At 41.6% G+C, this 16959-nt stretch overlaps 1 protein-coding gene and 1 long non-coding RNA gene across 2 annotated transcripts; both read left to right on the top strand.

Annotated features, from left to right (window-relative positions):
* The first annotated feature begins 4044 nt into the window (after positions 1–4044).
* LOC127566120 (uncharacterized) lies at positions 4045–4635 on the top strand. Its single transcript, XR_007955409.1, has 3 exons — positions 4045–4315; positions 4399–4476; positions 4569–4635. It is a non-coding gene; the product is annotated as an uncharacterized LOC127566120 (long non-coding RNA).
* A 3289-nt stretch (positions 4636–7924) lies between these two features.
* On the top strand, positions 7925–9759 carry LOC127566115 (uncharacterized). The gene is made up of 2 exons (XM_052007719.1): positions 7925–9251; positions 9320–9759. The coding sequence occupies exon 1, from the start codon at positions 8231–8233 to the stop codon at positions 9104–9106; it is 876 nt and encodes a 291-aa protein (XP_051863679.1). The 5' UTR covers positions 7925–8230; the 3' UTR covers positions 9107–9251; positions 9320–9759.
* The last annotated feature ends 7200 nt before the right edge of the window (positions 9760–16959 follow it).

Below are 16959 nucleotides of genomic sequence, written 5' to 3'. Positions count from 1 at the left end.
CTGCTGATTTCGACTGAGGATTGTGGTGGTTGAATTTCTTCAACCATCTCAGCCGACACCAAGATCGAAGTAGTAGCTGGAGATTCCACGCTTAATGACGTAATGTCATGGTGTGGAACTTCCAGAGCTACCGAGGGTTGAGGGGACGGAGAAATAAATGACATTAATTCGCCAGCAGGTGGTATGGATAAACTTGGGACATCAACAGGGACAGAAAGCTCAATTGGGGCAATCGACAGACGCGTATTGGCCTTTTTACGCTTCGGAGACTCGGTCAAGAGCTTCATACTCTTAAACCCAGAATCCAAAGCAGAGAAGCTATCGGAGAGTTTTTTAAAGCCCGCCAATACAATTTTAAAACCAGTTCACGTCTGCCGTATAAACCCAGCAATATCGCGTTCAGGGTCCCTACAGTGTTCACAAATCATGTGCAACGTTGCAACAACCAGCAACAAACAAAACCCATTTTGGCACCAACCGGCACCCGGCATTTCTTGTTATAGCAGACTAACATATTGCTAAAACAAAGGTTATTAAACCAATCAAAAAATTAAAAAAAAAAATAAATATAATCAAAATAGATAAATTAATTGCAAACTAATATGATCTGTACTTACGAAGAGCACAAAACACAGAGAGTATGCACAGGTCGAGCGAGACGCAAGATAGAACGATAGCCAACTACAACAGTGTTGCCAAAATTTTTTCGAAAGAAAGGACAGATTGAGAAAAAAAAACAGGAAAAATAGGATGAAAATATTATAAAAAGGATAGAAAAAGGGACAAAATGTTTGTTTACAATAATTTTGTTTTTTAAGGAAGCTTCGATTATTTTCCTTTGTCATTATTGCTGTCCTCATAAGTAGCCATAAAGCCAATTATTTGGAGATACTTTTCAGGCACAGGCAGTGTCTGTCAGACACTACATTTCTAATAAGGTTAGTGCACTTGGTTCTGTGCAATTTAACCTTCTTGGCGTCAAAATGTGTTTTTACTAATTCACTTCTAATACTAATTCAGCTTCTTGGCGACAAGTTTCTGAAGATTTGACCGGCTCGAAACAAATTTTACTTTGTTTCACTAAACTTGATGTATTTTGCGTATGTTTTTTTGTCGTCATGTGCACTCTTATTTGGTCAATTTTACAGTTAATACTGCATTTGCAGTATTTTAAATAAGCCTTGTTAATGTCAAAATTATGTCGGCTAATCAAATCTTTAAAATCGGGCTGCAGTAGCCAACAGTCCCGAAACTTTTGTTATACATTTTTTTTTGCATTTTTAACTTAATAATACAAATTTTGAAATTGTGTGTTCAGTACCGAAACAGAGAGTGCAAGTAAGCCGTGAATAGAGTTTTTCGATTAATTTTTTACCAAACTGTCGATATAGGTATGGCAGCCGCGAAAAGTTGCCACCTGTTTCAAATTTTACAGCTACTAATATATTTAAATTGGAGCGCGAAAGCAACTATTTTAGAACAATAAAGAATTTATATTAGATTTAAAAAAAAGGACAGATTTCCGGATGAAAAATCTAAAAAAAAGACAGATTTCAGGTATGCGGATGATTTTCAATTTTTCCCGGATGAAAAGTTAAAAATAGGACAGATCTGTTCGGAAAAAGGACAAATTGGCATCACTGAACTACAACACCAAGAGAGGGAGAGTTACTATTCTAAAGAGCGTTGAGAGCACGATATTGAGAGCACAAAGCATAAGCACCAGTGTTGCCATTTTAGCTAATTTATTGCTAGATCTAGCTATTTTGAAACTGCAAAAGCTATAAGATTTTGTGAAATGCTATTAGCTAGAAATCTAGCATTTTTTCAAAGCTTCGGCTACTTTAGGCACTTTTTAAAAATTTCCGATAGCTCTTTTACCGATAGAATGTATTTTGTTCGATTCTGTTTATAGTTCATGTGCGAACTTAGTTCGTTCACTCATTAGCTAAATACAAATTGTGAAATTGTGAAACTGTGAAGCAGTGCTGCCTGTTTAGCAATTTAGTTGCTTTAGTTAATTTGCAACTTTTAAACTTAAAATGCTATTAGCTACAAATTTAGCGACTTTTTATTTCTCTTTTGGCAATTTTAGCATTCACTGCAAAAATTGCGATTAACACTTTGCAATGAAATCGGGGCTTGTATTTAACCAAGTGGTTCGATTATATGAGCTACTTGAGTTCACTGACTTAACTGCATTTCAAGTGTAATATTTGCCCCCTAAGTGTTAACAAAATCATAAAAATACGAAATCCTGTTTTTTTTATTTTTAATTTCAAGATTTTATTCTTAAATGAATTAAAAATGTACAAACTTGATAAATAATGTCATTTAAAATATTTAGCAATTTTGTTGGCTATTTTTTGTATAATTTTAAAAATTTTTAGCAATTTTTTTTCTGAAATCCAGCAATTTTTGCTCCAGAGATTCTGGCAACACTGTCAAGCACAGATTGTAAAGCGCGGGTTGAGCGAGACGCAACTTGCGTCTCTCTGCGAGAAACCACTCAATTTTGCAGGAGCCTGTTATGTTGGCTATTTCACAAAAATTGCTATTTTTTAGCTATTTTAAATAATTTGTAATATTTGATTATGGACCTTCAAATTTAATTTTCGGAAATCGTATATTGGCAATAGAGATGTTGTTTGTGGCTATCGATATATACACACTACGTTTACCGCCCAGCGTGACCGAATTGTGTATTTGATATACTAAAATATTATTTACCATTTTGGAGCTTTTGGGTACTTGGTATTTTCTCAACATCGTTTCGCGCTCGCAATGCTACCATCTCTACATTCAAATTCACTGATTATTATGTTTGTGCGGTTGTTTCTTTAAATGTATAAACAAAAAGGATCCCCAATTTAAGGACTGTATTGCAAAAGATTTAACTAACAAATCAAAAGCATTTTGCAAATATTGCAAATGCACATTACATGCAAAGTTGTGGGACTTGAAATCGCACGTTGAAACTAAAAAGCACAAGACAAACCTTGAAGTACGGTGAGGTAACCAAACAATAGAGTTTCCCAAAACGAGACATCCTCAAAGGAAGCTGCTCTGCTTGTTTGTGGCTCAACACTGTTCAATCAGTTCGGTTGACCACATTAATAATTTGTGCGCGCAAATTTTTAAAGAAAGCCAGTTAAAAATTCATCGAACCAAGTTCCGAGTTGCGAGGAGGTGGAAATTGGGCAAGTTTTAAACAATTTGCTTATCGAAGAAGAATCATAAAATAATCAACACTGAATGTACAAAAATATAAGATTTTGTTATTGAATATTAACGGCTATTTTAATTTACTATTTTTGAAGAAATCTAGCTATTTTTAGCTACTTTTTTATGCCTTCACTGCTATAAACGACCACTAAGAGTTGGCAGCACTGGTCTCGCAAGATAGACGATAGCCAACAACAACACCAAGAGAGGGAGAGTTAACTATTGTAACAGCGTTGAGCGCAAAGAATAGCAAGTGAAAAAGAAGAGCGCGAATGTAAACAAAAATACAAAAACAAAGTGCAGCGGCAACGAAACCAGAATTGTTTTGCTAACAAAGCAAAGCAGAGTTTGACCACACAATTTGTTGTTATATTTTCAGAAAAATTTTAATAATATGCAGGCATGCTCCGGTTTTCACTTTCGGTTTTCGTTTTCGTTTTGGGACCAAAACCGAGATTTTCGTTTTTAGGTGCTCCGGTTTTCACACGTTTTTGGTCATCGTTTTGCTATCGAAACGCTTAATTTTTTTCTGCTGAAACAGCTGACTTGTGTTTTGGTTAAAAGTAAACAACGCGAAAAAATGTCTTTTGTATGTCAAATTTCGTGCGTGGATTGAACTCACATAAGGATATTTTTATCCTGCATTGTTTATTTATGCTTCCCCTGAATGAAATATATTTGCTTTTTGTCTTTTTTGCAAAGAAAGATTTGAAACTTTCTTTAAAAAAATCAGTTGAACGGCAATCAGCTGTTTCCCACAAAAAATGGGGATGCCACCTTTTCAATGTATTTCATTCCGGTGCACTATGGTCCCAAATCCCGATTTGGTGGCATAAAGTCCAAAATTTCATGGAAGAAAATCTGAATTTTTTTTTTATATATTTAAACTAGATACCCTAGATAGAAAGTATCAATAAATATTTTTGTCAAAAATGCAACCTTGCAATTTTTACAGATGTTTAAAGTCAGGTGATTGAGCAGCTGATTTTTGTGACAAAATTGGCGGGAAATTTTTAATAACTTTGAGCGCTTGGCAAATCTAAACTAAACAATATTTTTCTATTATTTAAAATGGATATTGAAGTTGGAGGTATGTAAATTACGAATAATAAACACAGTTTGTGTGGTAATTTGTTTAACGTTATATATTTGTACTGTTTGGTGTTGTCCAAGGAAATCAAAAAGCTGACAAAAGTGTTCGTCTTCTGTAGAGGAAAAAAAGGTGTTCTGCGTATTTGTGCGTTGTTTAATGTATGTTAAACAATAGTAGACACTTTATATTAAATTTTAATAATAGTTTGGTTTGCGGCTTTTGCGGCTTTTCCGATGCTTTAATTATTTAGATGTGCTTGAATTCTGTCACGCCACGTTGCTGGACGTGTGGATGGACAGCGGGCGCCACTCTTCCGCACTGGTTGAACTTGTATTTGGTCAAATAGATGAATGTACACTGAGTGACGACAAAAAAGAGAGCAATTAAAAAAAAAAAAAAAAAAAAACAAATTTAAATAAAATATCACGTATACGTCATAATGTCTATATGGGCATTGGAGTAGGCGTGGTCAAACTTACTTGAAAGTTTGCTTAAATATTTAGAGTGGTCTATTAATGAAGTATGCCAAGTTTCAGCTCGATAGATGCAATATTCGATTTTATGCCACCAAATCGGGATTTGGGACCATAGTGCGGTGTTTTCAACAATTTTTTTTATACACTTTTAGCACATAACTAATTAAATTAAATTAATTAATTTTTAAAAAACATATTTTACCAAACTTCAACAAATTTATCGCCATCCGTTTGATTATACAAGTATTTTTAACTTGCTTTTTCATTCTATCAAAAGTATGGCAGCTTAGGCGATAACTCATGGTGTCGGACCTATCGGTCGCTCACCAAAACGAAAATTGTTGTTGCCGATGGCAAAATTTGATATCCAAATTTGAGATGGGGTCAGATATTAGTCGTTTTAAAAATAATTACAAGCCTAATTGATCTGCTGGCGGTCTTAAAAGAACGACAATAAACCAATGAGTCAACTACTTTTTTTCATTTTGCAAATAAGATCCGTTTTAATATAGGAAAAGGCATTTACTTTTCATTTCGGCAAATCAAATTTTCTCGTTTTGCAATTCGAAAAAATCTTGTGAAAGTGAAAACGGGAGTACCAATTTTTTCGTTTTCATTTTCAAAACGAAAACGAAAACCGAAAGTGAAAACCGGAGCATGCCTGATAATAAATACAAGAAAGCACACAGCGACTTAACGATCTATAGTTAAACACAAATGAGAGAGTATAATTAATGTTACATTAATTGTAAATAAATATGAAATTCAATGAAAAATCACAAAGTTTAAGAGGAAAGAAAAAAAACACGTCCGACTGCGACTGCGACTTGGTGGGAGATATACATACATACATATTTCTGAGATCGAGACATCTGCGTGCATGCATTTATTCTCAATTGTGGCAGCCTGCATAGCATTTTCTCTAGTGCTATTCATGATTTTAAATTTCAGACCCTTCTTAACAAGAATTGCTGCAAACTTGATCTGCGTGCAAACATAACAAATACTGTCGATATAGCTCTATCTCTTATAGTGTCTGAGATCTAGGTGTTCATACGGACAGACGGACATGGCTAGATCGTCTTTACTTTATAGGGTCAGAGACCTGTTATATACATTTCCTGCCGGTCCGGTCCGGAGACCTGTTACATACATTTCCTGCCGGCACAAAGTTATAATACCCTTTCTACCCAATGGGTAGCGGGTATGAAAATTGTGGATTTTATTAAAGAAAAACTTTTGTATGGGCAAAACCGCCTGCTATGTACATATGTATTGTATGTATGCGTATGCGTATATACATGCTCGTCTATATTAGCATCTGTATGCATAGGGGCTTCATAAGCAATGCGATAGCTCAGGTGGTAGAGTGCAAGCCGAGCAAGTTGTGGTGCCCGGGTTCGAGCCCGCTCGAGGTACAAACTTTTTTTATTTTAACCACCCAGTCGGCGGTGCTCGAGTTCAAATCCCGATCGAGAATACATGCATATTTATTTTTAATATTTTGAGATTATTACCGTAATATTTTGCTTTTATTCAAAATGGCTAGCGGGTATCTCACACTCGATTGTAGCTTTCTTAATTGTTTTGAATTGTTTTTAACGTTGGCTTTGCAGGATCATGGTAGGGTGGGCGACTGCACCAATGAGTGCAGTGCAAAGAAGAAGTGTTCCGAGTCGAAGGTAGATCCCTATCCTGTCTTTCATCTAACTCTTTTGTTTACTGTCCTTGTATGTCCCTTCACCCTTTCCCACTCCAACTTAGGTACGCGAATATATTAATATTGTAATTATTATTTTTTTTTTCCACACCAATCCGACCAGACAACAGCGATCGCGTACGCCTTTCATAGCGTTACAAGTCCACCAGCTTCTTTCAGCGAACAAGCTTCGTTACACATTACACAGTCGACAATCAAACCGTCGACTCCTTCCCAGGCAATCGTTCCTGGAAATTAACACACAAGGTGTTCTACTGAGTACAGCTGTTATACACATCTGTCATCACGGCGTTCTGATCGCTACTTTCCATAGTGAAACCGGAAACCAGGGAAGATGTGGAATCCATCCGTAATCACTGGCAACGGCTCATAGATCAGGACTTTTGTGTAGGATGGTAGAGTGAGTATTTGACGGAATTGCATAACCAGAATAAGTAACCTTCACGTGACCTTCAAATTTGTGACATGGTGGTCATCAAAGAGGAAAATATCCCACCACAAGAATGGCGGCTCTGTTGTATGCCCTGGCATTGACGAAAAGGTCCGCGTGGTGGACATTCAGTCGTGTCGTGGAGTCTTTCGTCGGTCAGTTGCAATGCTGGTTCTCCTTCCGAATGGATCCAATCTTGCGGGCCTTGCCCACGCTCGTCTTTACTGTCACCCACTATCCTGTGGCCTCGTCCGGTTTATGCAACTTATAGAGTTTTATTCTCACCCAAGCTATTGTTTTTTTTTTTTTTGTTCCTTTTTTCATATTTTTTTGTATACCTAGCTCTAGCTCAGATGAGGCGTGCCTGAGAAGGCACGCAGATGCGATGCACTTCGCAGTTGTAGAAAACTTAATAACTTATATTTAAATAGTATAATTGTATACCCGCTACGCATAGGGTAGAAGGGTATTATAACTTTTTGCCGGCAGGAAATATATGTAACAGGTTGAAGGAGGCATATGGCTGGCAAAAATCCTCTGCTGAACCCTCCCCGAGGGTGCTGGCTGGGTAGGATCTGTATTACCTCATTGTCGATATTTCAGGAACTGCAGATCCTAGCTGAGGACTCTGTTCCTTATCTTTCGGGCATCTGCCTGAAGATAAGTAGCAGAATCCATGGTACGAGGTGTCTGGCGGTCAGACTGAAAACGCTATGGGGGCTCCCAAGAACAAAATTAACCAACAATGGTCTCAGAATGGACTTATTAAACATTTCAACCCGGGCTGGGATGTCAGCCCAAACGTCGGTGGAAGGCGTGACTGCTACCACCGGCGGGCACGGGGGGAGAGATCCTCTCTGCGTGTCGCCAGCGGTCACACCTCTGAGGCGGCGGGAGCAGGCCGCACCAGTTGTAACAACACTGCCACCAAAAATTCGAGGTTGGTGCGCGCGGGTGCTGTGATCTTAACCGACACGGACCAAAAGAGCGCTGCGCCAATTTCTACGGTGGAGGGGGAACGTCTTCCTCTTCAGTCACCCCTGCCTATCGCCAGCACCTCCAAGGTTGCGCAGCGTGGCACGGGGGGGCTGAAGGAGAAGGCCAAAAATAAGGCGGCGACCCGTATTCACGTAAGGCTTAGTGGCGTAGCTAACCTGTCCGTCAAGGACCAGGAGAGGCTTGCCTGGGCCAACACGTGGATGCGGGAAAACCAACTTAGCCCCCTTCCAAAAGACACTTAAGTGCAGACCGGTTCTACCGGCCCTGCCAACAACAAGGTGGAGTCCATGGCAAGCAAGCGCCAACGGTCCGCTGAGAGTCCCAAGCAAGGGGCCCCAGTGAGCAAGAGGCTGCGAGCACCTGGCTCCACCAACACGGACTCGAACAAGACGAGACAGAGAGCAACGGTTGCTGAAACTGCCAGGCGGCATCTCGCCGTTGCTCTCATAGACAGAGGGGACCCTAACGGGAAAATGTCTGCAGAGCGGTGGCGGTTGACCCATAGTAAGCTGGTCGACGCACTGTTTGTCAGGATGGAGAATGTCCCAGACAGTCCAATGCCTACTTTCGAAGGCACTGGCTGGCTGAATGGTGTCAAGATCCTGACATGCAAGGACGACCCAACATTGCAGTGGCTGCAAGCGACCGTACCCAAACTGGACGGGCTGTGGGAGGGGGCCAAGCTGGACGTGGTGGACAGGAATAATATTCCGTCCATGCCGAAGGCGAAAGTCCTTTTCCCAATAGTTGTTCAGGGAGAGCGGGCGCTTCAGTTGCTTAAAAAGCAGAACCCGGCCATACCGACGAGTGATTGGTCCGTGCTGAAGGTTGATGAACCTTTACCCAGTGGTGGGCAGCACGTGATCATTCAGATCAATAAGGAGGCCGAGGATCTGCTATACAAGCGCAATGGGAAGATGGCGTGGGGCTTAGGGAGCGTGTACCTTCGCCTCAAAAAACGTCATCCCAACGACCAGGACACACACACGCTGAGGTCAGGGGAGGTTGAGGCAGATCTCGGTCTTGAGATCGTGACCGACGCCACCCAGAACCTCAGCCTGACTGACAAGACGGAGGAGGTGGGGGAGGAACTGTCCATGCAGACGGACCCCCCCGCGAGTTTGCTAACCTCTAATGAGTGTGCTGCAACTCAACCTCCATAAATCCAAAACGGCTTCGGCGGAGCTACTCCTTGCCCTGGAGGAAGCGTCCGCCTACGCGGCTTTGGTCCAAGAACCGTGGATAGCGTCGGGCAACACGGTGGCTGGGCTGAAGTCGCCTAACTATGATTTATACGTCCCGACATTGGTAAGTAGATCGAGAACTGCCATCCTTGTAAAAAAGGGGCTAAAAGCTCATCTACTACCTAATTACAGCAATGACGATCTAACCGTGGTGGTGCTGGAGAGCCGTGAAGGATGTTTGCTGCTGGCATCCTGTTATATGGCTCACGACAAGCCGGCTCCACCTGACGAGCTGCGGAGGCTGGTGGACATGGTCTGCTCCTCCAATAAGCATATTATAATCGGAACGGACGCCAACGCCCACCATAGCGTCTGGGGAAGTCCCGACATCAACGACAGGGGTGAGTCAGTTCTTGATTTTATCCTTAACCATAAGCTTAGACTAGCCAACAGAGGTGAGGTATCTACCTATGTAGGTCCCACCTCCAGTAATGTGCTGGACTTAACGATTGCAACTGAGTGTACCAATGTAGAAGAGTGGAGGGTCCTGGATAGACCCTCCTTCTCGGATCATAAGTATATTCAGTTTACCATTCCATTTAATAGGGTACCTGCGGCTCAGCCGTTCAGAAATCCCCGAAATACCAACTGGGCGAAATTCTCTAGCCTTGTCTCCAAGTCTCTTGGTCCGCCGGGTAACATCAACTCGGTACAGGACCTAGAAACAAATGTCAATGTCCTCTCAGCAGGACTACTTTCTGCGTTTCGCCAATCTTGTAGGCTCTCAAGACCGACGAGAAGTTCGAAGCCACCCTGGTGGAACCCAGATCTCTCATCGCTACGCGGGGAGCTTACTAGCATGTTTCAACTTGCTAAGAAGGCGGATAACGAATATGTCTGGGACGAGTATAGGTCTCTCCTGAAGTCGTACAAGAAGATGATCCGATCATCCAAAAGGTCTTCATGGAGAACCTTTTGCTCGGACCTGGATAACATCAAAGACACCTCCAGACTGAGGAAGCTGCTGTCCAAGCAGCCTTCCAGTCCTAGTCTGCTCAAGTCGGGCGACGGAGCGTGGACGGAGAGCAGTGCTGAAACTCTTGAAGCACTGCTCTCAACTCATTTCCCGGGATGTATTGGAATAGAGAACAGTGACTGGCAGCTCTTTCCTAGTCTCCCAGTTATGAGACCCCCAGCCGGTCTAATTACAGATAACAAAATAATTTGGGCTATCGACTCCTTTGCGAAGGTCAGGTCGCCCGGTCTCGATGGACTTTCGCCAGCAATGCTGCAAGCCAGCAAGCCCACGATTGTTCCGTGGCTATCGGGTATCTATTCGGCGTGCCTCGCATGGGGTCATATCCCCACTCTTTGGAGGACCTCGAAAGTCATTTTCCTGCCCAAGGCGGGCAAATGCAGTCATGTGGTCCCAAATGACTTCCGGCCTATCAGCCTAACCTCTTTCCTGCTAAAAACATTGGAAAAGCTACTTGATTTGCACATCAGAAGCAACACAATGCATCTGTTGTCCCCAAATCAGCATGCGTACACAAAGGGCAAGTCCATTGAGACTGCTCTCCATGCTCTAGTAGCCTCCATCGAAAAAGCAGAACACTATAAAGAATATGCCTTGGGTGCATTTCTTGACATTTCAGGCGCCTTCAATAACGTCACCACTGATGCTATTATGAAGGGCCTTACCTCAGTTAACACGGCACCAGCGATCCACAGGTGGGTCAACCGCCTTCTTTGTGACAGGCGGGTGGTGGCTACGTGGGGCGATGCGGCCATTACAAAGGTAGTGCGAGGTGGCACTCCCCAGGGTGGGGTTCTCTCGCCTCTCCTTTGGAATTTGGTCGTAAATAGCCTACTTCTAAAATTTACTAGACGGGCCCCCAAGTTAATTGCCTATGCTGACGACATAAGCATTTTGATAACTGGGAAATGCCCAACCACCCTTAGTTCCGTAATGGAACTTACTTTGCGGGATGTTAAAGCATGGGCCGAATCAGCCGGGCTCAGCATTAACGCGGACAAAACGGACCTTATCCTCTTCACGAAGAGGTATAAGGTACCTGCGTGGTCCCCCCAAAAATAGGCTGCACTACGCTAAAGCCGAGCCTAGCAGTAAAATACCTAGGTGTGGTCCTGGACAGCAAACTGACATGGAAGCTCAATGTGTTAGAAAGGGTGAAGAAGGCCACCGGAGCCTTGTACATGGCGAAAAAGATGCTTAGTTGCACTTGGGGCCTCTCTCCTAATCTAATGCGGTGGATATACATCTCAGTTGTTCGCCCTATCCTCACCTACGGTGTTCTAGTGTGGTGGCAGGCCACTGAAAAAAGGACGTACCTATCCATCATGGAAAGGACACAGCGTCAAGCGCTACTGTGTATCACAGGCGCTCTCAGGTCGACGCCAACTAAAGCCCTCGAGGTAATAGCTGGTGTCGAACCATTAAACCTATACGCGCAATCCATAGCCGCAAAATCGTCCCTACGGATTGCCGCAACTGGCAATCTGGGTCTGCTAGGCTATGGTCACAGCGCCATTGGTAGGGAGACTAGTAGAGACTTGGACTATACTATCCCCCTTACCAGTACTGACCATATTAACACAATATTCCTGGAACCGGAGTGCTGGCGGGAAGGGTTACGCATTCCCGAAGCCCTCAACCTCTTCACCGACGGGTCGAAGATGGATGATGGTGTCGGAGCGGCCGTATACTGCCCAGACCCGGTCTCCAAACAATCCTATAAACTCCCAGACCATTGCAGCATCTTCCAGGCGGAAGTTTTTGCCATTGGCAAGGCTGCCGAATTGGCTCGGGGTTTACAGCGTAATCACACCTCTATTAACATCTTTGTTGACAGCCAGGCTGCAATAAGATCAATGCACTCTGATGTGGTCAAGTCCAAAGTTGTCCTGGACAGCAGAAGAGCAATAGAGTCGCTGAACGCATCTGCGGTCGTGCGTATCTATTGGATCCCAAGCCACCAGGGCATCGATGGCAACGAGATCGCAGACATTCTCGCCAAAGAGGGAGTGGGGCTCGATGTCGGTAACATGTGCAATGTTCCGATATCCCTGCGAACTCTAGGCAGTGAAATTGAGGTACGCTCTAGACTTCAGTGGGACGCGAGCTGGCGTAATGCCAACTCGTGCAAAACTGCAAGGCTGATGTGTGCCTCTACTAACAAAAACTTAACCAAATTCGTCATGCAGCTTTCAAGGAAAGACTGCAGGCTAATGCTAGGCATTTTAACTGGTCACTGTCTTTCAGCCGTCCATGCTGTAAAGCTGGGCATCACGAACAGTGATCAGTGCAGGAAATGCAACGAACCCGGGGTTAAGGAAACACTTGAGCATCTTCTCTGTAGATGCCCAGCGTTATCCCGACTCCGGTTGAAATACCTTAATTCGCCGTGCTACAACGATCTTCGGCACGTCTCACGGCTACCTCCTAGGATGCTGCTGGCTTTTGCCAAAAATGCATCCATACTGCGCGATTTCTGAGACGTAGATAAGCTACCGGTACAGCTACGGACCTCCTCTGGTCTATGCTTTGCCCCGTACAGGGGCAGCCGGTCCTACCTAAACCTAAACCTATTCTTCATCAGCATCAACAGCCGACGAGATCTAGCGACATATCTCCACCGAACTAAAAACGACAATTCTCCCTCGCTTAAGGGTTTTATCAAATCGAGATGGATCCGGATTATATACATGTAAAGTAGTATGTAGACGTGTTACCAGACCGCAGCAGCAAGGTGGTATTAAAGGCTACGCAAAAGTTGTGAGACTAAGAAATTACAATAATCAGCCCAAAGTTGAAATAGAACAGTGAAGGAACAATTTAGTGTTCAAGGTCAAACGATCGCGTCGGTGTATATGCAAAACATTAAAGTCTCGATTGCGTGCAGTGGTGAAATAGCGACAGAAACGGCGTACCAAAGCGTATAGAGAGAAGAAAAAGCCGTTACAATTGTGTGTATTCGTCAGTGAGTTGGTGCTCGGTGTGTATTGCAGAAGAATACGAAACACAAGCATACACAAGATAAAGAAAGGGAAAGAACACAATTTTAGGTATTAAAGAAGAAAATATGGAAGGGGATCACGAAATAACAACAAATTCACAAGGCAGTTTGGATTTTCATATGGCGTTGCAAGGTGACATAAACGTTTCTACCAAGTTGGAGCAGCTAATCCAACTAATGGCGCTGAAAGTGGAAGTAGATGAGCAAAGGGAGAGTCACGTCAAGATTGCGGCCAATGGTTTTGAGAAAATTATCAACGAATTTGACGGTACAACGGTGCCAGTGCTCAAATGGTTTGAAAATTTCGAATGCAATGCCGGTGCATATGAACTGTCGGAAAAACAAAAATATGTCCAAGCTAGGGCTAAGATCACTGGTGCGGCTAAATTGTATTTGGAATCGGAGTCGGTGTGTGACTTTAAAAACTTGAAAGAGAAGCTAATTGAAGAGTTCAAGTGCACTTGGAACAGTGCCGATATTCATCAATTGTTGCGCGATCGTAAAAAGAAAAAGTCTGAATCGTTCCATGAATATATTCTCCAAATGAAAAAGCTGGCAAGTACAGGCGATGTCGAGGAGGCAGCAGTGATACGTCACATTGTCAATGGCTTACAGATAAAAAGCGAGTACAAATGTGCTATGTACCGGTGCATGACATATAAGGTACTTAAGGCAGAGTACGAAATCTATGAACTGACACAAGAACCTGAAAAAAAAGTAACGAGAAGAAGAACAGTGACTCAAGTACAGTGGGCTATAACATACTAGCAAAGATGGAGCAAACAAATCACGTAAAGAGCATTGTTATAATTGCGGTTCACCAGATCACAAACGAAACGAATGCAAAGCCGAAGTTAAGTGTTTCCGTTGCAATGAGAATGGGCATACATATATCCTGCAATTGTACTCAAGGTAACAACAAAGTACACATTGTTGCAGATCAGCGCCGTCTTAAAACAATCCTTATAAACGATGTGCGTGTTGACTGTCTTGTCGACACTGGCTCTGACGTCACTATTGTAAATGAAAACGTGATGGAAAAGATGAACAATGTCGACATGTTGAAAAGTGCATCTACCTTGCGTGGCTTAGGCAATAAAAGCACAAAACCAATAGGCTTTTTCAATGCGCGTGTATAGATCGACCAGTTGCACACAGAGCACAAATTCTTGGTGGTGCCAAATAATGCGATGGAGTACAGTGCGCTGTTGGGATATGACTTTATCAAGAAATTCAAGCTCTCAGCTGTTGCCAATGGATTCATATTCGAAAGCCTTGATTCCGCCCAGAAGTGCTTAATGGAATATTCAGGTGACGTTCTCAGCGTATTCGAGGAGCACAATGACATTGCAGTGGCGCCTCAATACAAAGAAAAGGTAATGGAATTAATCGATAACAGTTTTCAAAGTGTACTGCTTTCGTGCAGTACCCAATCAAGTTGAGCATCACGCCAGATGGAGTTATAAAACCATTTCGTCAGTCGCCAAGTCGCTTATCCGCAGGTGAAGCAGAAGCAGTTAAGAATCAAGTGAGCGAATGCCACAGTGGATCCGCTTGTATGGAAGAGCGGCCAAAAATACTAATAATGGTCATAACGTGCTGAAATTTATAACAATAATTTAGCAAATTTGTCTAAACATATAGCAACAAAAATCGGACATATCGATCGGCTATATCCTATAGCTCCCATAGGAACAATCGATACCGAATTATAAAAACATATTTGTTTAATCTAATTTATCACGATTTTGGTATGGAAGATATTTTTCGTAGTTATACATATTCTTAAAAAACTAAAATAAAAATCAACAAACAAAATATTAATGAAACAAAAATTATAAAGCATCATCAAGTAATTCGTAGACAGATATAAGCAAACTCGAACTATCTTTTTTAGGAAGTTGTCTCTGTCCTGTTAAAAATGGATCTGAACGCAATAATAAATAGTTCATGACATCTGTGTTTGTTAAAGTACGAGATACTTTCCGACTGTGTTGAAGTCTATATTTTTTTTAGCTCCTTGTTATTGGACTCTGCTGCTTCCTCTGAAAGCTCTCCTATCGACACTAATGCATACTCTATTACAGCTGAACCATGAATTAAGACTTTATGGACGGTAGCCGGTAAATAGTACCATGGATATGCAGCTATAAGATATTTGCCTGTATCCAGCACGTAATTTTCAAATTTCTCCACATTAATTTTGAATCCCGATGCCATGGCTTGCAATATTGTTGCACATCTGTGAATCAAAGATGCATCATTGCTTAGAGAAGAAACAGCGGATTCATCTATTTTAATGAGCTGACCTACACGTCGTCGCTTTGTTCTCTCTGAAGCCTCCTCAAAATCAAGTTTAGGACGGCCCGATGAGAACTTTCCTCTATTTGATTTGATTTGCAATAGGGGCGTTTTATTGAAATTGAGTCTTTTTTATTAAGCCATCCAGATTGATATTTAATAATTGCAGATTTTGTCCGTTTGATATTTTTCCAAAAAGTTACAATTGTTTTGCAGAGGTTCTCAATTTTATTGGATACTTCGCTCAACTCTGGAATAATGTAGCAGTTGTTTTCAATATCCGCTTGCACATCGGAAATCAATTTCCTCATTTTTTCGGCGTTGGTTTCATTACCTGTTCACCAAATATTAAAAATATGCAGACGTGGAATAACACATTTTTGCGATGCATCTATCAAAATCCAAAATTAAAATTTAACTAATAATTTACAAATTAATATTTTTGCAAAAACACAAACCACTAAAGACGAAGACAAAGCACAATAAGCAAAGACTCACCTTTAACTGCTTTACTAATTTTAGAAGAAAACACACATCGGCAAATTTCGGCAGCTAATTTTAAAATATTTAGTAACCTAAAATAAGACGATCACAAAAACATACAAACCAAGTTCTGGGTTTTCTTGGAACATAACTAAAAGTCTAACTAAACATAAAATATACTTTCAAAAAATACACAAAAAAGGGTTATTCGATCAAATTAGTTTTACGAAAAAACTTTTTCAGGAAACTTAATTATTAATATCTCAATTTAAAGTAAATACCTTCAATTTCATAATTCATGTTAAATTATTCAAATCGGAGCACTGCAGCGTACGTCTGATCACTTTAAAGGGCGAATTGAAAGAGAGAAATAACTTCCAAAGCGCAGCTGCGTTGCCAAAATGAACACGTGTTCACGATTGCAAATCTATTTTTAGAAAGTACCGTTAGATTTCCAGTAAAATCCGGTATGCCAAAGAGAAGTTTGGACTTTTAAGAGACAATTTTGATACATTTTGTTAAAAAAATATGTCATCACATTTTTTGAGTTTTGGCCTCTGACGGAACCACTCTGGAATGGCTGGAAAAAGGTTTTTTCAGAAAGTTTATTCCCCGATACGATGAAGTCGCTCGACCACTAACCAACTTATTGAAGAAAGACGCCGAGTTTAAGATTGGTCCTGCACAGATGGAGTCAATAAAATCGTTAAAAATGCTGTTAACTTGTGAACCGATCTTGCACATATAAGGTTGGCTAAAAAGTCTTGCGGTATTTTTATTGAATTTTCAATTGTTCATAAAATTGGTTATAATAATGCGATTTAAGTCAAATATGCGCCGTTTTGTTCGATGACGAGTTCCCAACGAGATGCCAACTTCATAATGTCCCTATTATAGAAGCTCGCTTCCCTATTGGCAAAAAACTCGGAGAGCCAATTTTCACAGGACTCTCTTGTGGCCATCTTCCGACTACCAAGTTCGTTCGCCATGGACAGAAATAGGTGGTAGTCA

The sequence above is a fragment of the Drosophila albomicans genome, chromosome 2R (assembly GCF_009650485.2).
Source record: "Drosophila albomicans strain 15112-1751.03 chromosome 2R, ASM965048v2, whole genome shotgun sequence".
In the NCBI taxonomy this organism is placed as follows: Eukaryota; Metazoa; Arthropoda; class Insecta; order Diptera; family Drosophilidae; genus Drosophila; species Drosophila albomicans.
The sequence above is the reverse complement of the archived record's forward strand: the minus strand, read 5'-3'. Positions and strand labels throughout refer to the sequence as shown.